The following is a 25,497-nucleotide window of genomic DNA, read 5'->3' as shown; positions in this document are numbered from 1 at the left end:
AGGAGAACATGATGCCAAGATGCATGAACACTGTGATTAAAACCAGGGTTTTAATTTCCTTTTAAAAAACAAAATGTAACAAAAGAATATATATATATATATATTCTTCTTAACATTGTACGTATTTCTTAAAGTAGTAAAAATGTCCAGAAAAAATACAAATAAATTTTTATGTATCATATATCTATATTATTTTTATTTAGAAACACAGCACTATTCTTCTATTCGAGAACATTGCATATATACAGAATAACACATCAATTCAGTGAATTATTATACATTCAATATACTGTAACCCATTCAGCTGCTCCATATATTCACAATATCAATGATTATATACTAATAAATTGTGATATTAAAATGAAGGTCAGTCAATCTGAAACAGTTTAGGAAGTTTGAAAGCTTGAATATCCTCAAGTGCAGTCATCGCAAAGACCATCTAAAACATTAAAATGATGGAACTGGCACTCATCAGGACCGCCCCAGAAAAGAAAGGGCAAGAGTTCCCTTTGTTGCACAGGATACTGTAAGTTTATCAGAGTTACCAGCCTCAGAAACCACAAGTTAACAGAACCCCAGATATAAAGGGTATTTTAGTTTGTTTAACACTTTTAAGTTACTACATGATTCCTTATGAGTTCCTTCATAGTCTGCATTAAAAAAAATAAAATAATAAAATAGAAACAGTGAATGAGAAAAGGTGCTGGAACCGTATATAATTTAAATGAATGAGAAAATAAATCAAGACCTGCCAGCAGGTCTGTGATCAAAAGCTAAGTAAAAAATATGAATTATAATTTTATGTACATTAAAACTTGTATTAATATATTTAAGCATCTGTAAAGAATATTATGAAACAGCTTATAAATATGCAAAACCTTGCAGAGCACAAAAGGCCAGATTCTTAAAATCTAACAACAGAATTATTGTGATGTTAAAAGGAAAATTATTCTTGTGGAAAATATTAGAAATCTGTTGAAAAAAAAAATCAGGAGAAGAATTAAGTTTTATCTCTCCAAAGCACAGCGTCTAATGGGCTTTACTTATTATTTTTTTATATATATATGACTGTATGTTTCAACCACAACCCAACACCAGAATTAACCACTGCAGCACTTTGTTATTTAGAGTGTTATTTACTGTTTTAATACTACCAAAAAAAAACTTCTGTTGAAGCTTGAGGGGAAATGGGCTCATGATTTGATATATATATATATATATATATATATATATATATATATATATATATATATATATATATATATATATATATACGTATATATATATATATATATTAAATGACTCATACCCAATGACTAACCGTATACAGAGCATTTCTCCCTTTTGTGATTAATCAAATATAAAAAAAAAAGAATAAATATGTCACATCTGTCACACTGTCAAAAAAAACTGACCTAAAAACAAAATCTGGAAAAACTAAGAGATCACTTCAAAATTATGAGTTTCTTTAATTTATCCAAGTTGAAAACCTCTGGAATATAATCAAGAGGAAGATGGATGATCACAAACCATCAAACCAAACTGAACTGCTTGAAGTTTTGCACCAGGAGTGTAAAGCATAAAGTTATCCAAAAGCAGTGTGTAAGACTGGTGGAGGAGAACATGATGCCAAGATGCATGAAAAAAATGTGATTAAAAATCAGGGTTATTCCACCAAATATTGATTTCTGAACTCTTAAAACTCTTTATGAATATGAACTTGTTTTCTTTGCATTATTGGAGGTCTGAAAGCTCTGCATCTTTTTTGTTATTTCAGCCATTTCTCATTTTCTGTAAATAAATGCTCTAAATGACAATAATATTTTTATTTGGAATTTGGGAGAAATGTTGTCTGTAGTTTATAGAATAAAACAACAATGTTTATTTTACTAAAACATGAACCTATAAATAATCTCTTTATATTTCCAGAGCTGTATAACCCTGCTCTTTACTCCTCCTCATAGCCGAGTATTAGATCTGGTTCTGTCGTCTATACAAATAGTTTCTCTTGCCTGTGTTATTGTTTATTTTGGTGTATTGACCCTTCATGCCTTGTTTTTAGTCTAGCCTAAGTCTGTTTATGACCTACGCATTTCTTCACCACGATTTTGGATTTCCCCTTTGCATGTTTTTGTTTAATGTTTGTCTTAATTTGGTCGTGATAGAATAAATGATTTTTCCCAAAAGAAAAAAAAAAAGTTGCAATGAGTTTTTTTTTTTTTTTCATTGAAAGGGCTCAATATCAAATAGTTTAAATATGGGAAAAAAATATATACATTTTTAGTGAAGTGTCCTTAATTTTAACCATGATTTATCTATGATTGGTTTACTGGAGTTTAAATGGTTTTACCATTTATGTAAAATCAGGTATTAATGCTATCTGCTTTGTAAACCATACTATTCTGCAAAAAATTATAGCAGAATTAACCCTGACAAAGAAGTTGATCCAATAAATATAGCTAAAAAATGACTCAGTGTATCACTGGCAGGACTTTAACTTGAGAAAGATTTCAGAACATTCATACAAAATAGTTTTAAGCACTTCTGACAGCAGTTGGAAGCTGCATTTGATGTTGATTTTAAATTTTAATTTAACCTAAGTGTATTTTTAAATCTCCTATTCCTTATTTGTTGCTGAATTCGACCAAAATGCTTAAATAGTAAGGTGTTACCAATGGGTTGTTTGATTGTTGGTTCCTTGAAGAACCATGTCTAAACCAGAGATGTGGGTGTTTAAAGAAACATTTGAAGATTGAATGCTAAGGTTCTGAACCATTTTCAAAGATTTTCACACCTACATTTTGACTGATGTGGTTCAGTAATAGAACCAAATGTGGTAATTCTGGGTGAGGTTTTCTCAGCACGGTAACCCCAGCACTTGCATTGAAAAATATTAACCTATTTTGCTCTTCAAAGCACATTTTCTGTCCATCTAGTCAATCAAACTGAGACTACATTGTTGTGTAGGGTTGTAAAAAATATTAAAATTCTAAAAATTTAGGGTGATTGGAACATAAGGGTTTTGATAAAGTCTAGTTGTGAATCTATAACATCTAAATGAAATATCTGTCCCAATTACTCTTAAATCACCTAACCTGTTGGGAAAAAGCACTGGAACCACTGGAGTTTAAAAGGTTACCAAGTCAATTTTGTTTTTAAAAAAAATGCAATGCAGTGCAATGCTAAACTGAGAGCATCCACCATGAAACCGCAACTTCATAAAAACATGTTGGACCTGGAGTTTTATCTTTTATGAATCTGGCCCTTTGTCAACTTCAGTCAAGAGGTTGTTGAACTTGTACACGAGGGTTGAGTATGTGCAAAAGCTCTATATACGGTATAATACATAATAATGCCCAGTTGACACTGACTGCAAGCTTTTTTTCATCCCATTCTGTGGTGCATGACCATGAAATGTCACTATGAGAAGAATTCAAGGGCCCTCTTGTGAATTACCACGCTGAGTTCATTGAGTTCATTGAAAGGAGAGCACTTGTCCGGTATCAGATCAACCACTATATCACAACCATACTCTGACCATGACCGTTGGACAGGGCTTAGACAAGTGTAAACCCTAAATTCTACTGGCTTGAATGGTCCTCGAAAGGTGCAATATTCCTCAAAATGCTTCAACTTGCTGGTCAAGACATCCCCAATATCCATCCACTGACCAAAAGTCTACACTTGTCTCATCCTGGTCTTGGACGTAGATTCCAGCGAGTACTCATTAGAGCTTTGCGTGGTCTCCTCAGCCGTAGAACAGCTCAACTGGGTACAGTTGAGGTCTTCGCAGCAGCAGGACAGATGCAACTTCCTGAAAAGTCCTTGCATGCAATGTTTAAACATCTGGCGAAGAGCCGACGATGAGAAGTAGAAGATGAAAGGGTCGAGACAGGCATTGAAGGTGCTGGTGAGCAGGGCGTACACTCTCCAGTTTGGACTGTACCAACCGATGTAACCCACCACATGGGAAACATTGTAGGGCATAAAGCAGATGATGAAGACGATGAGGGTGCCCAGAGCAAGTCCGATCGCTCGGAACTTCCTTTTGGGATTGATGTTGGGTAGGCGAGAGAGGATGAGGATGAAGTTGATGTAGCAGAAGCAGCAGATGGCGAAAGGGATGCAGAAGAGTACGAGGAACAGCTCCAGGCGAACCGGCAAAAGGACGTTGAGCTGTTCCTGGCTGAACTCCTCGTAGCAGGTGTTCCTCAGGGATGGATCGATGGCAGTGCGGTTGCTGTGGTCGTAGTACTGCATGATGTAGACAATGCTACAGTGGGCCATGGAGATGATCCAGAATATCACACTGGCTATGACAGCATAGCGAGGTTTCCTCTTGAGCTTGTACTTGATGGGGAAGGCCACGCCGAGGTAGCGTTCCACGCTGATAGCCGTCAGGAGGAAGGTGCTGTTGTAGATGGTGGCGTAGAAGATGAATCCTGAAAGCGGGCAAAGGAAGTAGCTCATGGTCCATTTCCTGTCCACTGCCTCTTTCATGCGGAAAGGGAGGAAGAAGAGGAAGATCAGGTCCGAGATGGTGAGGCTGAGTAGGAGCACGTCGATGGGTGTAGGGTTCTGCCTCAATTTCCGGACGAAGGTGTAGAGGGCCAGCAGGTTGGCAGGGAGACCCGTGATCAGCGTGATGCTGTATATTGCCAGGACCAGGTCACTCATCTGTTGTGTCCACTCCATGGTGCTGTTGTATCTCAATAGAGATCTGTAGAAGAAAAGATGTAAGAAGACAAATTGAATTTTTGAGCCTTTGTACTTCTCAAATATTGACAAACAAGCCCAGAATAAAGTCCCAAGATTTGACACTCAAGTACAAAGTAAAGTCCCAAGTCTTGACACTCAAGTCCCAAGTCAACTTACAAAACTTTACACTCGAGTCCCAAGTCAACTTCCAAGTCTCGACAATCAAGTCCCAAGTCTTTACACACAACTACAAAGTATAGTCCCAATTCTTGACTCAAGGACAGAGTGAAGTCCCAAGTCTTCACACTTAAGTCCCAAGTCAACTTCCAAGTCTTTACATTCAAATACTAACTCAATTTACAAGTTTTAACCCTCAAGTCCCAAATAAAAAAGTCCCAGATCGTTACATTCAAGTCTTAAAACTAAGTTTTTAACACTCAAGTCCCAAGTAAAGTCCCAGGTCTTTACATTCAAGTCCTAAGTCAAGTGACAAGTTTTCAAACTCAAGTCCTGAGTTAAGTCTTGTCAACCTGAGAAAGTCTTGTCAAATAAGTAATGGCAGTACTGTCACCCACTGCAGTGTTTGAGGTGATTACCACAATAGTCTCCAAACCTGATTCTGGAGAGCTACTCTGTGAAAAGGTAGCTCTCCATAAACAGCATTGGGGACTACTGCTGTATACCAACCCAGTGACTTCCAGCTAATTGTTTACACTCAAGTCCCAAGTCATTTTCCAAGTCTCGACACTCATTATACATTTTAATTTGCATTTAAGTCCTAAGTCCCAGGTAAAGTCCAAAGTCTTTACATTCAAGTCCTAAGTCTGTCAAATCCAGACTTTGTGTTAGATTACCACAGAGCTCTGCAATCCAGGGGCCTCATGTACTAAAGGTGCGTACGCACAAAAACATTGCGTACGCCATATTTCACGCTCACGGTCTGATGTACTAAATTTGACTTGAACGTGTGAAAGTGCGTTCCCCCACGGAAGTTTTGTTTTGGGCGTACGCCTTTTTTTTGTGCGTATGTATTGTGTTTTTGTCATTTGGCGACACTTAGAGGCGATGCATTGAAATTACAACTATTAAGATATCCTTTATGCACACATTGAAGTAAGCATTATTGGGTAAAATAAAGTAAATTAATCAGACAGTTTCATTGTCTTACAGAAATAATCGTTTAACGTGTTTCCACTTAGCCTAGATCAGGTTTGCGCTGGAGTTGTTGGAGATGCAGCGTTGGCATTACTGGAAAATACTGCTAATGGCCGAATTCATTGAGCGCGCATTTTCCGTGAACATTATGTTTTTTTGGCCCATGATGATGACTGGCTTATAAGCAGTTTTAGATTTCCAAGAGCATAAGAAAACAAGCTGAGTGCGTGACGTGTGTCTTTTTGGTAGGCAACTCATTTAAAGCATTTAAATGAAAGCATTTATCTTAGAATAATAAAACTTAAAACATGGGTAATTATACGCTATGCGTATATAATATTATTATTATTATTATTATTATTATTATTATTATTATTATTATTATTAATAATAATAATAATAATAATAATAATAATAATAATAATAATAATAATAATATAACATTATACTCTGCGTAATTGAGGGAGGAGTCGTGGCAAGTGTGATGCTTTCGTGCATTTGCGCTTGATTTCAAGTTGATTGTGATGTACTAAGAGAAAGTACGTGGAATTCTGCCTACGCACGGTTTGATAAATCCGGATTTTTTTGTGCGTACGGAACTTTTCAGATCTGAGCGTACGGAACATTTTAGTAGGAAGTCCACGCAAGTCTTAGTACATGAGGCCCCAGGTCCTGGAAAGCTAACTTCTCATAGACTCTGCATCCAACTTTCCAGAAACTGGCTTGGTGTGGACCACTGTGGTACACCAACTCAAGTGTCTACAGCAAATACAGTGCTCCTCAACCCTGTTCCTGGGAAAGTAGCTTTTCAGCAGCAGGTTTAGGGACCATTGTAACTTGACATAGGACTCAAGTGAAAAGTCTTGAGACTTTACTTGAGACTTGAGTGTTGAGACTTAAAAGTTGACCTGGGACTTGACTCAAGACTTATGTGCCAAGACTTGACTTTGACCTTAAGTGTCGATATTGAGCCAAGACTTGATTTAGGACTTGAGAGCCAAACCTTGAGACTTGACTCTGGGTTTGAGTGTCAATATATGAGACCTGACTCTAAATTTGACTGTCAAGACTTGGGACTTGCCTGTGGACTTGAATGTAAAGATTTAAGACTCATGACTTGAGTGCAAAGACTTTAGACTGAACTCTGTACTTAAGTGTCAGTACTTGGGAGTGTCAAGACTATGGACTTGACTAAGGATTTGAGTGTCGAGACTTAGGGCTTGAGTGTCAAGACTTGGGACTTGACTAAGGATTTGAGTGTCAAGACTTGGGACTTAAGTGTCAAGACTTAGGGCTTGAGTTTCAAGACTTGGGACCTAATTTAAGGTAAGAGATTTTTAAATACAGTAGTATGGCAACATATTAATTCCAGACATGAGACTTGACTCTGAACTTAAGTGCCAAGACTTGGGACTTTGAGTTAATAAATTGTCTAATATGGTTATATGGCAATGGATTGAGTCAAGGCTTGGGATTTGGGTGTCAAGACTTGGGACTTGAGTATCAAAACTTTAGACTTTATTTAAGGAAAGATATTTTTAAATACAGTAGTATAGAAATGTATTAGACATGAGACTTGACTCAGTACTTGAGTGTCAAGACTTGGGACTTGATTTGAGGTAAGATATTTCTAATATGGTAATATGGCCATGCATTTAGAAGCTGTCTTACAGCATTAGGCTGGTGATATTGGTTCATGTGAAAAAGTCAGAGTAGTAGTGTGCTGGGAGACACATTTTTCAATCTTTAGGTAATACATTATGCTAATAAAGAGTGCACACAAGGAGGGAACATTTTGAGCAAATTCTTCTGGGTTCTCAATTTCGCTAGTTAATAAAACATTAATTCGATTCCCGTTATCTCCAGCCAAAACTATGCAAAAACGAGAGTGTTTACTGAAAACAGAGCGAACGGCTCACATACCGAACGAGAGCCAATTAGCGCTAGCCCTCCAGCTCAGGAAATACGCGCATTAAAAAGAAGAATCTCTTAATTCCGGAGAGGCTCGCTATTAACCACAGACGAGAGGCAGCCTATCAGCGGGGAAAGGCAGTGTGTTGTTGGCTCTTTCCAGAATGAAGTTTGTAAAAAGCCTGTGTTAATCCCTCTTCTAATACCCGCTGTCTGTGTAAGCCCTGCGACTCCTTTATACGCCGTGGAAAAATAACATTATTTCCACATCACAACGGCGGCTTTGTGACGGCTGATTCTAATAGAGGAGCTAGATGATGAAGCGGTGTTATCATGGTACTTTGTGGTATAATAAACCCCAGCAGAACCTTTGAGACTGGGCATAGAAGCGGTATTAGCCTGTCTGTTACTGGAACCAGTCTGTCCTGATATATACAGTACTTGTGTGGTCAGTGTTGGGCTGTGGACAAAATGGTAAAATATACTAAATTATAATTTATTTTTACATAAAAAGGCATTTTAAAGATAATAACCCATATTTATTGTTAAGTCTTGGGACTTGACTCAGGATTTAAGAGTCAAGACTTGGGACTTGACTCTGAACTAAGACTTGACTTAGGATTTGAGTGCCAAACCTTGGGACTTGACTCTGAGCTTAAGTGTACACTAGATGTGAATATCAAGACTTGGGACTTGACTCTGGACTTAAATGTAAAGACTTAAGACTTAAGACTTAAAACGTGACTTGAGTGCAGAGACTACAGACTGGACTCTGTACTAAAGTGTCAGGACTTAAAACCCAAGTGTCAATTTTTAGGACTTTTTTTGACTCTGAACTTATATGCCTAGACTTGGAACTTCAATCTGGACTTGAAAGTCAAGACTTGACTTGGGATTTGAGTATTTGAGACTTGACACTAGATGTGACTGTCAAGACTTGGGACTTGACTCTGGACTTAAATGTAAAGACTTAAGACTTGACTTGTGACTTGAGTGCAAAGACTACAAGGCTGGACTCTGTACTTAAGTGTCAAGACTTGGGACTTGAGTGCCAAGACTTGGGTCTTCACTCTGTACTTGGATTTCAAGACATATGACTTGACTTGGGACTTGAGAGTCAAGACTTATGACTTGCCTCAAAACTTGAGAGTCAAGACTTGGGACCTGATTTTGGGAACCTTTGAGACTTGGTCAGTGCTGGGCTGTGGGTGATATGGTAAAATATATTAAATCACAATTTCTTTTTATGTAAAAAGGCATTTAAGAGTAAATAACCCATATTTATTGTTAAGTCTTGGGACTTGACTCAGGATTTAAGTGTCAAGACTTGGGACTTGACTCTGAACTTATGGGCCTAGACTTGGGACTTGACTCTGGACTTAAAGGCAAAATATTTAAGACTTAAGACATGACTTGAGTGCAAAGACTACAGACTGGACTCTGTACTAAAGTGTCAGGACTTAGATCCCGAGTCTCAAGACTTGGGACTTGAGTGCCAAGACATGGGTCTTCACTCTGTAGTTGGATTTCAAGACTTAAGACTTGACTTGGGACTTGAGAGGCAAGACTTATGACTTGACTCAAAACTTGGGACCTGAATTTGGGAACCTCTGAGACTGGGCACAGAAGCGGTAATAGCCTGTCTGTTACTGGAACCAGTCTGTCCTGATATCTACAGCACTTGTGTGGTCAGGGTTGGGCTTTGGACGATATGGTAAAATATACTAAATCATAATTTCTTTTTATTTAAAAAGGCATTTTCAAGAAAAGAATCCATATCCATCCCAATATTTTGACCTGCAATGTTTATACAATATACATATATATTTTTTTTTATAATAAGTAAAGAAACTGTAACAATTGAATAAAAATGTATAAACTCAAAATCTATAAAACTAGGCTTGTAATTTATATGATTTTTACTTATTGTTTTTTTTATGGGTTTTCCTGCATTGTTTTAACACTTGTTGTTTTAAAAAAAACCTCTTCATTAACAGCTGATTCAAAATTAATTGCGTGTGTTAACGCTTTAAACTTTGACAGCCCTTCTTTAAAGACATTTCTTCAGTTTTATATGTTTAGTTGTATTAGTGGCTCTTCTCATTTTTAACACACATGTCTTATTCACATGAAATGATCAAATCTACAAGAAACACAAACTCAAACTCAAATATTCTTCATCAGAATTCCTCTAATTCTATATCATGTATCATTGAGCAAATTCTAACAGCCCAAGTCTAGCTACTGATCTCCAGAAGGGGAAGGTTTAATGTGTGTTTTTGGGGTAAATATGCTGTTTTTTTTCTAAAAAAAAAACTAAAACTAAAAACAAATTAAGGCACTACATTTTCTAAAGTGATTTTAATTACTGTATTATTTTAATGTATGGAGACAATATCGTCGCTGTCCAATGAAAAAAACAGGTATCTCCAAATCAGCAACTTTACAGGAGAGAGAAAAAAAAACCTTCTACACTTTCAATAGAAGTCAATGTAAAAAAAAGAGTTTATTTCAGGTCATTTTAAACTATTTCTATTGGAGCATAGGTCAAGAATTCTGGCACAGTGTAAGATACAGTTTATGTGTATATTAGGGGTGGGCGATACGGCTCTAAAATAATATCACGATATTTCAGGGTATTTTTTGCGATAACGATATACTTGGCGATATAGGAAAACAGAAAATTATAATTGGATAATTGCTCCCACTTTATAATTAGTGTCCCTAAGTACTATGTAGTTACACTGTAACAATCCATGTAACTACAGTGTAACTACTGATGAAGTACGCATTGTTACAGATTAACTACAGAGGCACAGGTTAAATAATTACACATGTGTATTAAGGTTAATTTTGACTTGTGTAAGTATACATGTGTACCAGGGGGAGTGTACTTACACACGTGATAGAGTAAGTGTACTTACACATGTGTAACAGTGTGTGTGATGAGTTGAGTATAAACTTATCCAACAGCTATTGTCTAGTATGTAATTAGGGCTGATTGAGTACACACACGTTGTTACACGTGTGTAAGTACACTCCCCCTGGTACACATGTGTACTTACACAAGTCAAAATTAACCTTAATACACATGTGTAATTACATAACCTGTAGCTCTGTAGTTAATCTGTAACAATGTGTACTTCATCAGTAGTTACACTGTAGTTACATGGATTGTTACAGTGTAACTACATAGTACTTAGGGACACTTATTATAAAGTGGGACCAAATAATTCATTCATTTCAGGAATATAGTATAATAGTATAACAGAATAATCATAATGTGGCAAAATATATAATATAGCATAAAATAATATAATGCAACAAATAATATTGCAGAATATTTAGTGCATGCATATAAACTGCAAACTAAAACAATTATACAATAAATACACCTAAAGCTTCACAGTAAATAATAGACTACTTTTAAGACAGAACAGCCCTATTATCACAATATGGATTTTTAATATCATGATATTTCTGTGTCACGATATATTGTATACGATATAATATTGCCCACCCCTCGTGTATAAGTTATTTAGTTAACTAAAAATCAACAAAAAGGTAGATACTTGTTTGGTAAAATATATTAAATCATAATTTATTTTTTACGTAAAAAGGCATTTTCAAGAAAAGAATCCATATCCATCCCAATATTTTGACCTGCAATGTTTATAAAATATAAATATTTTTTTTTTATAATAAGTTAAGAAACAATAACAATTAAGTAAAAACGTATAAACTCAAAATCTATAAAACTAGGCTTGTAATTTATATGGTTTTTACTTATTGGTTTTCATGGGTTTTCCTGCATTGTTTTTGCACTTGTTGTTTTTTAAAAAAAAACTCTTCTTTAACAGCTGATTCTAAATTAATTGCATGTGTTAACACTTTAAACTTAGAGAGCCCTACTTTAAAGACATTTCTTCAGTTTTATATGTTTAGTTGTATTAGTGGCTTTTAGTTTATGTAGTAAACTAAAAATCAACAAAAAGGGAGATACTTGTTTTTTTTTTTTTATTGGACAGCGACGATATGAGTTCCACATCAGTGACAGGAAATTCTGCAGGTTTGAAAATAAACGTAAAAACTAGACAAACACGAGAAAACTTAAGGTTTTGAGGACATGAACTGTTTGATTTATTTTGAATTATTTTGATATAAGCAGATTTACTTCTTTTTTTTAACATTTTTATATTTGTTTCTATTACAATTACAATTATGCTTTTCAGTAAGATTCCTTATCAAACATGATATATATATATATATATATATATATATATTATGTAATGCTTGAATAAAAATCCTCTAGATTTATTGGTGTAATTATGTCAGGCAGATAATTTACAAAAATCCTGGCCTGTTAGGGGCTTTAAGTCAAGGTTAATATTTTTTTTATATGTGTAATAATCTGTAAAACTTGTAAAAATCTTATATAAAACGCTGTTTATATGAGTTTTTTAAATGAGTTTTAAAACACTCTTACCTGTGCTGGTCTGTGTGATGGTCTCAGGCTCAGATATGACTAAAGCCTGTGTGGCTCGTGCTGCAGTTTTATATAGTGATGTAGCAACAACTCAGATACAGCAGTGACATACCGGAAACAAGAGACTTCCTCTTTATTATTCTTCATTTACTTTCACCAGTTTCTCAACATTCACCATGTAGACAAACGCAAATCAACTACAGTGCTATTGAACACAGTCTGCTCTGTAAAGAACAATACTTTTATTCATGATGAAGTTTAAAAAACACTTTAAATGTTTATCAAACACAAAAAGACTCTAATATTATATTATTATCATTATTATTAATATTATTACTTTAATATAATACCGAATTTATTCAGTTGTCTTCACTAAAAAACATTAAATAATCCATATTTTATGTTTTCATATTTTTATTTCTCTAAAAAAAACAATGAGAATCTTCTTCTCAATGCTGTATAGAAACTTTGCTTTTACTAAAAAAGCTTTTAAGAACCTCTGAATCATAGACTGTGTATAGCTGGACAGAGCATCGTCTCTCAAAAGTGAAGTCACCACAGGTCGGGCGCCCCCTGCTGTTCGGTTTCAGAAAGCTGTGTAACCCCACCCATCCCCATAGGTTTCAATGGCAAAACAGACAACTTTCAATCATGTTTTTTTACCAATATACTGTAATTCTACCTCCATTATTTAAATGTAACAGCTAGTGTAATCTCTGCTTTTATTGTTAAATTTTTATATCTCCACAGAACTCGCTTTTAAAATGTTATTCAGGTGTGGTTATTGTAAAAGGGCTGGTTATGGGCGGGACCAATAACAGACCGTCAGCTCCACTCTGCAGCCTGTGACCTCGAGGCAGCCCACAGGGGCGGGGTTATTTAAATGAGTAGGCTGTATCTCCACAGTCTTTCTCCCTCCTCTGGTCTCTACTGCGCTCTACAGACTCGTGTATCAGGATCACCAACATGGCGGAAGATTTTGGCTTCATTTTCATTAAATGAATGGGAACGACGACACGACGACCATCTTTTTTACAGTCTCTGCTCTGAATTAATTTCTTATCTTTTGCTTAAAACAAGCTAAATATCTACATTACATTACAATATCTACATTCTTGAAATTAGTAAAATAATTTAAATAAAAATAAAACAATGTATTAAGAAAGTATTATCCCCATACAGATTACTTTTGCTTCTTTTGTCTTAATATTTCACACTTCTACTCAGCGATAAAACCCTAGCGCCCGGACTGCAATTGGAAAAAACAGGAGGACCAGTGATTTTGTTGGCATTCTCGGTCACATGACATCACGTTCAGTAGCTCCTCCATTTCCACTCGCTATTGTGTTTTTAACATGGATCTCTGTGGAAACGTGTGCCCAAAGAGTAATTATGGTGCACGGCAGTGAACAAATAGCTATTTTATTAAACACAAGGTATTTATTCTGGACAGGACTAAAATTAGTGGAGGATCACGGAGTTCAGAGAAAAACAGTAGATAATAAATTCAGCCTGTAATTTTCTCTCAGAGGACGACTGAGAAAAAAAAAAAACACGTCGTTCCGGACGGTAATAAAATCACAGAGGACCCCCCATAAAAGAGAAAATTATCCCAGAACCCCCTGAGAAGCTAATCCCGTCCAGATAAGGCTTATACTTACATATTTCATATTAACAAACACATTTTTTATAACAGACAAATATAAAAAGCAGTTTTTAAATGATAATTTAATTTATTAAAGGAAAAAAAACTCAACCAATCTAGCTCTATGTGAAAAAGTGTTTGCCCCTAAATCTAATAACTCGATTGTGTCACTCTTAGGCGGCAACAACTACAATCAAGCTTTAGTGATAACTGATAACGAGTCTTTCTCATCTCTGTGGAGGAATTTAGTTCCACTCTTCTTTACAGAATTATTTTAATTCAGACACATTGGAGGATTTTCCAGCATAAACATCCTGTTTAAGACCATCCACATCATCTCAATCATCCAGACTTTAACTAGACCACTCCTCCAAAACCTTCATTTAGTTTAGTTTTTAAATCCATTCAGTGGTGAACTTCTTTGTGTGCTTTGGGTCATTGTCCTGCTGCAGAACCCAAGTACTCCTGAGCTTGAGGTCACTAAGGAACAGATGGAGGATATTCTCCTTCAGGATTGTCTGATAAACAGCAGAATTCCTGCTTCCATCTGTTACAGCTAGTTATCCAGCAGCTCCAGATCATCATACTAATCACACTAATCACACATCCACCACCATGTTTTACTACGTTCAGTATGATGATCTTTTTCTGAAACTATGTCTTAGTTTTCCTTCCGAAAAGTTCATCTTTTATCACGTCAGTTTAAAGAATATTTACCCATATATATATATTAAGTTCTATGGAGGTGTAATAATAATGTGCTGCTTTTTAAGATCTTTTATCTGCTTCATGTTGTCAGACAGATTGTATTTAAGTGATTTCTTGATTCTACAGATCTGGCAGTAATCCGGTCTGGTTGTGGTTAGTAGTGAAATTAGTATTGAACTCAGCTTTACAAAAAGTGTGATTAATCACTGTTAACTTATGAGGGGTCAAACACTTTTTCACACAGAGCTAGATTGGTTTGGATTATATATATTTTTTTCCTTCAATAAATTAAATCACCATTTTTATATATAAATATAAATATATATATATATATATATATATATATATATATATATATATATATATATTTATATATATATATATATATATATATATATATATATATATATATATATATATATATATATATATATACTTATATTTATTTGTCTCATACTATTTTTTTGATAAAGTAAAAAAATAAACATTCTTTACATTATTTTTTTAAAGATTTAAGTAGGAAAATATATATATATTTTTTTAAACAGGTAAAATGATCTGTATTATTCATATTGTGTTTTTTTTAATCAAACTGAATTAACTGTAACAATTAATACAATTATACACAAATATTAATTCAGTAAAAATAGCATTCATGAAAAATAAGCTTTCATTCTTTAAAAAAGCAAAAGTATTTGTAATTTCCTTGAGTAAAACGTAAATATATCTGCATTTTTTTTTTTACATTAATTCCTTTAGCATGAAAAAAAAGTTAGAAAAATATTTAGGAAAATAGTAAAATAACTAATTATGCACTATTTTTAACAATATTAAAACTTAATATATAAAAAGAACATTTTGACTTTGTGAGAAATGCTGGCTAGAGTTTTTTTATCAGATTAATCGTATCAGATTCTGTGTATTTTAGGGATTTTTCTGTTTTTTTGATTATTTCGACACTGATAGAAGCGAGTGGATTATATATTAGATATATATGTGGTTATAAATGAATAGCTGGTCAGCTTTTTGAAACAATGGTCAGCTTTTTGTGTAGAAACCCCTGACTTTACTAATCTGCTGCATTCAGAAATATCAGCACTTTATCTCTGTAGTGAAACTCATGGTTCTACTTTATGGTGCAATTCACAAAATAGAAACTTGCGTAATTCTGGATGCCAGAGAGTCCCTCATGTTTCAACAGGCACTTCAAAAATGAGGAAATCTGAGCCCGATAATGATCTATTGTAGTTTTGGAGAGTTTTGGAGACATTGTAGTTTTGGAGAATCTAGTAAGTTTTCTAGCAAAATCCTCTATATATTTATTTATATTACTTACTTTTGTAGTCATGTTTATGAAAAACATTTTACAGGACCACTATATCACCAGGTTCACTATAGCACTAAAGAAATCTTGAAAATGTATTTTTTTTGTTGTGTTTAAACCCATAATCTTCAATAAAGGCATGTTAAAGAATTACCGTATTTTTAGCGCTATATGGCACAATTAAAATAATTAAATTTTCCTGTACCACTTTAAAATAAGACTATTTTTATAAAGGGTTTATAAATGGTTTGCAATTAGTTTAATAATGGTTACTAATTAGGTTGTAAATGCCTTAAAAATAATTAATAATCAGTTATAAAAATGACCTGTTGTTTGCCAAATAGTGAACCCACAGCCATCTATATTGTTGCCCTTTTTAAGTATGTGTTATAACTGATTAATGATTTTAATGCATTTACAACCTAATTAGTAATCATTAATAAACTAATTGTAAACCATTTATAAAGCCTTTATAAAGGTAGTCTTATTTTTTGGTACCAATTTTCCAAAAATCATCAATGTGTCTTATAATCTGGTGCTCCTTATGTATGAATTCTATCAGTCAGGTATTAAGAAGCAGTAAAGGAGCACTCTGAAGTACAGAGTTATACAGGAGTTTCAGTTTAGTTCTCCAGCAGCATTAGCATTAGCATTAGCCGCTAACCGCACAAAGTGTTTCGTCAATCAGAGGGGGGTATTATCAGCCTGTAGACTGCTGCCAACCTCAGCTAGCACTGCTGGAGCAGCATTAGCATTAGCTGCTTACCACTGTAGTCTGCATGTTTACCATGTTAAAACAAGCTATGTGGGACAAACCGCTAGCTGATATCACCCTGGCTTACCAGAACACTCAGGGTTCCTCATTTTAGCGCTATCGGATGGTAAGCGACTAATGCTCCAGCCTTAGTGCTGGAGAAATTTGGGACTCTAAGCTTACTGTTAATAAACAGAGGAGCTTTACTCGCTCTAACTTATTAGACAAAAACAAACTTAAAACAAAAAAAAAACAACTAGAAAGAAAAAACAAGGAAGGAGCAAAAACGGGCCAAAGAGTCTAAAAGTGGAGAGAGTGCGCATTTCTAGCACAGAAAAACGGGCCAAAGAGTCTAAAAGCGGAGAGGGTGAGCATTTCTAGCGCAGAAAAACGAGCCAAAGAGTCTAAAAGCAGAGAGGGTGCGCAGTTTTAGAGCAGAAAAACGGGCCAAAGAGTCTAAAAGCAGAAAGGGTGCGCAGTTTTAGCGCAGAAAAAACGGGCCAAAGAGTCTAAAAGATAAGATAATAATAATAATAATAGATTAAGATAATAAGTCAAGTAAAATGGTGTGTAAATGAAATAATCAGGAAAAAAATATTATTTAAAGTGGTATATTTCATTATTTGTTTTATTATAGAGTCTAAAAGCAGAGAGGGTGCGCATTTCTAGCGCAGAAAAATGGGCCAAAGAGTCTAAAAGCAGAGAGGGTGCGCATTTCTAGCGCAGAAAAACGGGCCAAAGAGTCTAAAAGTTGCCGTAATTAAGGAGTTTAATATTAAGAGACATCATGAAATGAAACATCAATTTGAAAAATCTTAGTTTACACAACACTGTCAAAGATAGATTAATATAATAAGTCAAGTAAAATGGTGTGTAAATGAAATAATCAGGAAAAAAGTATTATTTAAAGTGGTATATTTCATTATTTGTTTTATTACAGAGTGTGGCCCGTGACTTTAAATATATTTCTCCTTCTGGCCCCCAACAAAAAAAGTTTGGACACCCCTGATCTACACAGATTTATCTCGTAAAAACAGTTTATTTACACTAAGCTTAGATTTCCAGATTTCCACTAAGGCTGGGTGCAGCAGCATTAGCATTAGTTGCTAACCCTAGCACTAGCGAGATGTAAATACCACCCGATAGCTTTACACTGAGGAATCCTGAGTGCTCTGGCAACCCAGGGCGATATTAGCTAGCGGTTCATCCTACATAGCTTGTTTTAACACAGTAAACGTGCAGACCACAGTCCGATATACTCACCTCTGAATGGTGAAAGAGTTAGCGCTGTGGTTATCAGCTAATGCTAAGTCTTGGAAAAACTTCACTGAAAACTCTTATACCCTTATAACTCTGTACTTCAGCAGAGTGGCTTTAATGCTTCTTAATATCTGACTGATAGAATTCATACATAAGGTGCACCAGATTATAATGCACACTGATGATTTTTAAAATTAAAAAAACATTAAAAAAGAAGGAATTTAAGTGCACCTTATAGTAAAATACAGTACCTTCTTAAATAACCTCTACTCCCTGTTTAAAAGTGTAAAGAACCATCTGGTTTATTAAATAATTTTTAAACGTAAGTATACAATGTACAGTGGTGTAAAAAAGTCTTTAACCACTTCATGATTTTTCTTCTTTTTGCATATTTGTCTCCGGTAAATGTTTCAGATCATGTAACTAATTTAAATATTAGACCAAGAAAACACAAGTAAACACAAAATGCAGTTTTTAAATGAAAAAAAAGAAAAAAGTGTTTACAGTTCTGTTACAGTTTACTTGTGGAAATACTTTTTGGTGGAATATTACAGCATATTCATTAACAATATATTGAGGTTCTTTGGTTTATTTTCTTTATTCATAAAAAAAAAAAAAAAAACATCTTCGGTTAGTGCCTACTAGGGGTGGGCGATATGGCCCTAAAATAATATCACAATATTTTTAATGGTATTTTCATGATAACGATACTCTTGGCAATATGACTCCCTCTCGTGTTCTGTTGCTTCATTATCTACATTTATATTGGCACTGGGTTTGTAAATCCCAGACACAGTCAGGAGTCACTGGAACCAGATCATCAAAATCATCACTTCGCCTACCAATGGTTTTAATGTTATTGCCGATTGATGTACAGCTTCAGCTTCTGAATCAGTTTCTCTGATTTTGCTGTTTATAGGTTTATGTTTGAGTAAAATGAACATTGTTGTTTTATTCTATAAACTACAGACAACATTTCTCCCAAATTCCAAATAAAAAATATTCAAGTCATTTAGAGCATTTATTTGCAGAAAATGAGAAATGTCTAAAACAACAAAAACAAAAAAGATGCAGAGCTTTCAGACCTCCAATAATGCAAAGAAAACAAGTTCATATTCATAAAGAGAGTTTTAAGAGTTCAGAAATCAATATTTGGTAGAATAGTCCTGGTTTGTTTTTAATCACAGTTTTTTTTTTTTTTCATGCATCTTGGCATCATGTTCTCCTCCACCAGTCTTACACACTGCTTTTGGATAACTTTATGCTTTACACTCCTGGTGTAAAAATTCAAGCAGTTCAGCTTGGTTTGGTTTGATGGCTGGTGATCAGTGATGGTATAGTTACTTTGAAAAAGTAATCCGATTACTGATTACTGATTACTCCTTTAAAAAGTAACTTAGTTACTTTATGGATTACTTGATTTTAAAAGTAACTAAGTTACTTTATTAGTTACTTTCAGCAGCTGCAGACACCACCTCCCGCCGCCTTAACATAAACATTATAACCTGTTTTGCCAAAACTCCCTTTATTGGAAAATGCATTTTTAACAGCATCAATGCATCTCTAGACATTTAAAGTTGAACTATTTCCTGAAAAAAAATACGTTTTTATAAAAATAAAAGACAATTTCTCTTGAATTAACTTAACATAAATACTTGTTTTTATAAAAAATTAAATATGGTCTTTCTTGATTTCACTTAACATAAATACTTGTTTTTATAAAAAAATAAAATAAAGAAAGTCTTTTTTGGTCTGAAATATTTAACACTGTATATCTGAACACTGAACCTGTTCTTCTCTGCAGGGCAGCAAGGATTGGTTTTATAAAACAAAACGTGTATATGGTCTAAGCGGGTATATGGTCTTTAAAGCACTGGAACTTTTCTTGTCTTTGCGGTATACGCGCTAAACTTGCAGACCAATCACGTGTGTAAAATCTTCAAACGCTCTCCTCGGCCAATCAGATCTGTGCAGACCGCTGCCCTGGCTAGTGAATTGGGATGCGGCCAGGAAAAAACGCCTTTATAAAGAGATAGGGAGCCCGAGAACTGGCGGAAAAACAAGAACGGGCGAAAACTAAAGACACGCCGAGCGCAAGAGAGAGAGAGAGAGAGAGAGACAGGGGAGAAATGTAAAGTTAGGAGTGAAACAGGGGAGTGCAGTGAGTAAACCAGTGGTTGTACCTCATTAACAGAAGTGAGACGTGTGTGATTGGGGGAGAGTGGAGGGGGATGGGGAAGGGAGCGTGGTGTCTGTGTGTGAGTGAGAGTGAGGTGGAGAGAGAGAGAGAGAGAGAGAGAGAGAGAGAGAGTAACGCACAGTGACTTGGATAAGTAACTTTAATCTGATTACTGGATTGGAAATAGTAACGCGTTAGATTACTCCTTACTGAAAAAAGGGTCAGATTAGAGTAACGCGTTACTTAGTAACTGACATCACTGCTTGTGATCATCCATCTTCCTCTTGATTATATTCCAAAAGAAACTCATCATTTTTAAGTGGTCTCTTATTGTTTTTTCCAGAGCTGTATACTTAAACGTAAAATTTTATTTGAGCAGAGTTGTTCAATATTAGTCTGTGGTTTCCAGCTGGTGAAATTGAGGAACTTTCTCCAGGCCGCGATTTCCGATGACGAGTTTTCGAGATGTTGCTAAAGCTCTAGAGATATTCGAGAATATTAGAGTACTGACTCAGCATTCAGCTCAGCTCTTCTTCTGTTCCAAGGACATCATCCACCCGTCCTCAAGTGTGCTTCTCTTTATTTAACGCGCAGAGAGAACTGAAGCCATTAGAACTGCTCATACAACCCAAAGGGAAATATATAAAAAAAACGTGTCTCAGAATAAAACAGTGACTAAAACTGAGAAATGATGCCCTGCAGAATGTATATTAATATCCAGAATAAAACTCTGATAGCATATAATGCAGTATAAAGCTCTATTCACACAGAGTGCAGGGATTTATTCTGTTTTTACTTGTTTATCATACACTGTAAACCCAGAAGTTGTTTGAACTCGAATGATTTTACCAAAGTCTGTTTTACCAAAAAATATATATTTCTAAACATTTCTCAACTATTTTAATGTAGCTGAACATTTGTGGGCACACATATAATATATATATATATATATATATATATATATCTTTATATAGATCTTTAAGTTGAACCAACTTATAATTAACTTTAGACTTTAGAGTGTTAGACTGTGCTCTCCCCCTTCCTCTTCACTCTCTACACATCAGACTTCCAGTACAACTCTGAGATGTGCCATCTGCAGAAATTCTCGGATGACACTGCCATCGTTGGGTGTGTGAAGGGTGGTCAGGAGGAGGAGTACAGGAGAAAGGTGGATGATTTGTTGCTTGGTGCCGACTGAACCAACTGCAGTTAAACATATCCAAGACCAAGGAGATGGTGGTGGACTTCCGTAGGTCTGGACTACCCTTGCAGCCAGTCTCCATCGAGGGGGTTGATGTGGAGACAGTGAAGACCTACAAGTACCTTGGTCTGCAGCTGGACAACAAACTGGACTGGTCAACAAACACAGACACCCTGTACAGGAAGGGACAGAGCCGGCTCTATTTCTTGAGGAGACTGCGGTCCTTTAACATCTGTAAGAAGCTTCTGCAGATGTTCTACCAATCAATCGTGGCCAGCATTCTCTTCTACGCTGTGGTGTGCTGGGGAGGCAACATGAAGAGGAGAGATGCATCACGGCTGGACAAGCTGGTCAGGAGGGCCGGGGCAATGGTTGGAATGGAGCTGGACTCTCTGGTTACAATAGCTGAGAGAAGGACTTTGGATAAACTGCTTTCTATCATGAACAATGATAGTCACCCACTTCACACCACCATCATGAAGCAGAGGAGTGTGTTCAGTGGCAGACTGCTGTCACAGAGCTGCACAACAGACAGACTCAGAAAATCCTTCATACCGAGAGCCATCAGACTCTTTAACTCCTCCCATCGGGGACGGGATGCTGCTACTGACTGAGTTTAACTCAGTCACACCACATGGACTTTATTACTCCACCACTTAATTATTTACATTAACACTTCCCCAACCTCACTTACGTTCAAGTACACTTTACTCATGATTGGGTATTCACATATTCACAATCTCCTTTTAGAACTATATTTGTTACAGTTGCATATTTATATTATATTTCTATGTCACATCAGCCACTTTCATAATCAATGTCATTGCACACTGCACTTTGCTCTGTTAATTATTTAATGAACATCAGCAACAACTGCACTGCTCTGTTTACAGATATGTATCTTACCTTGTATAGTATGTTTTTGTATAGCCTTATATATATATATATTTTTTTTTTCTTTTCTTTTCTTCTTCTTTTTCTCTATTCTTCTGTTTTAATTTATGTTTGAATCTGTTTCTTATTGTATTGTGTTGTTGCTGCTGGATGCCTAAATTTCCTTCGGGATAAATAAAGTATCTATCTATCTATCTATCTATCTATCTATCTATCTATCTATCTATCTATCTATCTATCTATCTATCTATCTATCTATCTATCTATCTAAATAATATACTTGCTTGGTCTCTGTGTTGTAGGCTGTAAGAACAAGCATCATTTTCTGAACCTGTAGTAACTCTGTGTTGGCTGTGCTCTCAGTACTTTTAATTCTTTACTGTTTAGATTTCTTCATCTAATTTTCTGAGTATTAAAAAATAGTTGAATTAAATAATAAAAAAGAAGACTAAATACAAACTACAATTAGAGTGACACATTTTGAACTGAATTACTGAAATAAAGTAACTTTTCAAAGATATTCTAATTTTTTGAGATGGCCCTGTATACACTAAGAAAAGTAAGTACAGATTTGTACCTAAAAGAGTACAAAGCTTGTCGCTGGGGCTGTACCTTATATTGAGGTACAAAAAAGTACCTTTCAGTGAAAGTCCTTTTTTGTACCCATGGTTTTTATGCCAGTATAGATTATAAAGATTATAAACATTATCATCAACTAAATATGGCTCAAAAACTTGATGATCCAAAATTGTCTGGCTTTCAAATAAAAAATGTGCAATTAAAATATATATATTATTTATTAGTACAGTGATACAGAATACTGAATGCACCCTTTGGCTGGTTAAATGGTACAAATTTGTACTTATTGCTGTTAGAAATGACTTTGTACTTCAGAGGGAACAAATCTGACCCTGTAAAGACCAATATTGTACCTTTGAGGGTACAATTATGAAGAGTGTACCTTTAAGTACAAAAAAGTACTCATATCGTACCTCTGTTTTTTAGAGTGTAGAGTCTGTGATAGAGCAGGCAGGTCTAGGTAGTTATTAGTAGTGGACATGGGTATGTTCCAACTATTAACATTATAGAAACGTTAAAAGTATTGTCAAAATTCCCAAAACTAAATATTAGGACACTGTTGTTATGTTAAGTCAAGTGATGTTATGTTAAATAAAAATGTTAAGAACGTTATAAGAACATTGACACACAGAACAATGTTCATATAACTTTCTTATAACCAAAATTATGTCTAATAAAGTTTATATAAAGCTTCTAGTATAAACTGTGTTTGAATTAATGATCTAGGTTTTTATTTTCTTTATTTTCTGTTTTGTGTGAATTAAGATAACTATGAATTCAGATCAAGAGTACCGGATTTTCCAGAATATAAGCTGCACTTAAAATCCTTTAATTTTCCCAAAAATCATCAGAGCTCCTCATAATCTGGGGCTCCTTATGTATAAATTCTACCAGACAGGTATTAAGGAGCAGTAAAGTCACTCTGCTGAAGTACAGAGTTATACAGGAGCTTCAGTTTAGTTCTCCAGCGCTAAGAGACTGGAGCAGCATTAGCTGCTAATCACGCTAAGCACTAGCTCTTTCACCGTTCAGAGGTGAGTATATCATACTGTAGTCTTCATGTTTACTGTGTTAAAACAAGTGGCAGCATTAGCCACTAACATTGAGAGGTTAGCCGCTAGTGCTAATGCTCTAGCTTTAGTTTAAATCTGTAAATCTAAGCTTACTGTAGATAAACAGAAGCACTTTACTCACCCAAATAAACAGTTTTCGGGAAAGATCTGTGTAGATTAACATCCAGCACTTGTTTAAATTGTCTGACTCGTCTGACATGTTTTTATTTTATTTTTATTAAGAATTACATTTTTGTTCACTTAACTTAGCTGCATTTAGAAGGAAAACTGGTTGTATTTTTTTTCCTTGTTTGTCCTTGTGGGCAGTTTGTGTTTAGTTTTTAGTTGCAGGACCATGATTGGCCACCAGGGCACACTCTATAAAAGGACAAGAGGAAACTTGAACTGGGAGAGACGTTCAGGGCTCCTCCCCTTTCATGACCTGGAACATCTTCCTGCTCAGACCAACCTGGCATCTCCACTTTGTATTCTGTGTGTTGCTTTAGTTTTTGCTACAGTATACATTAGTCTTTGGGTAAAGTAGGGGGTGAGTGCCATTTTGTTTGGCTACCTTTTTCTCCTGTTTTGGTGAGTCAGGTTAGTTTGTGTTTTTTTTTTTATTTCTTTATTTTGGCAGTTTCAGTTAGTTTTCTTTGTTTGTTCGTTGGTTTTATTTGTTAATTTGGCCTATGCTCACTCCTGAAGTCATATTTCCTTAATTTTATCAATATAATCATCTTGATCTAAATTATTTTCAGTGTCTGGTGTTTGGTCTGGCAGAGAGTCTAGGGAGAAAGCCCACTCTCATTTTCTGTTACGGCCTGATCCTAGACCAGGTCATAACACATGGCAACACCCCTGTTCCTTACTAGTGTTGCATAAAATGCGCCTTATAATCCAATGCACCTTATGTATGAAAATAGACTAGAAAATAGACATTTATTGATAGTGAACCTGATAGTGAATCCAGTGCACATTACAGTGCGCCTTTCAGGTTTCTGCAAGATGGATTATGGGAAATGGAGTCCAAAAAGTGTATAGAGAGTCTGTGAGAGAGCAGGCAGCTCTAGGTCGATATTAGTAGTGAACATGCGCATGTTTCAACAGTGTATAAAGATGCTGTATGATAAAGTTACTCTTTAGCAATCAACCCTAAAGATGAGTCACATTCAGAATTCAGGATGACAAAGAGAAACATAAAACGAGAACAAGCTGCACCAGGAAAGAGGAACGGCCGCGGCCATTCTGATCTCAGTACAGGGTGAGAACACACTTTTTAAACAGGACAATTACTCAACACTTCTAACAAATATATTAAATTACTGGCTAAATGTATCTTACTGATAGATAGATAGATAGATAGATAGATAGATAGATAGATAGATAGATAGATAGATAGATAGATAGATAGATAGATAGATAGATAGATAGACAGATAGACAGATAGACAGATGAAAAGCCAGAATGAAAATGAACTGAAATGAATTAGGAGTAACTAGGCTATTTTTAAAAGATAGATAGTTGGATGGATGGATGGATGGATGGATGGATGAGTAGATAGATAGATAGATAGATAGATAGATAGATAGATAGATAGATAGATAGATAGATAGATAGATAGAAAATGAGCTGAAATGAATTAGGAGTAACT

The 25,497-nt window shown here is 35.2% G+C and overlaps 1 protein-coding gene across 1 annotated transcript; it reads right to left on the bottom strand.

Moving 5' to 3' along the window:
- Positions 1-1,265: 1,265 nt before the first annotated feature.
- On the bottom strand, positions 1,266-12,301 carry si:ch73-90p23.1 (free fatty acid receptor 3-like). Its single transcript, XM_049467628.1, has 2 exons — positions 12,251-12,301; positions 1,266-4,720 (listed from the first exon to the last, which is right to left on the bottom strand). Exon 2 carries the CDS (start codon positions 4,693-4,695, stop codon positions 3,679-3,681), a length of 1,017 nt encoding a protein of 338 aa, XP_049323585.1. The 5' UTR covers positions 4,696-4,720; positions 12,251-12,301; the 3' UTR covers positions 1,266-3,678.
- Between the last annotated feature and the right edge of the window lie 13,196 nt (positions 12,302-25,497).

Source organism: Astyanax mexicanus, chromosome 1, assembly GCF_023375975.1.
Source record: "Astyanax mexicanus isolate ESR-SI-001 chromosome 1, AstMex3_surface, whole genome shotgun sequence".
Taxonomy (NCBI): domain Eukaryota; kingdom Metazoa; phylum Chordata; class Actinopteri; order Characiformes; family Acestrorhamphidae; genus Astyanax; species Astyanax mexicanus.
This window is presented reverse-complemented; position numbering and strand designations above follow the sequence as displayed.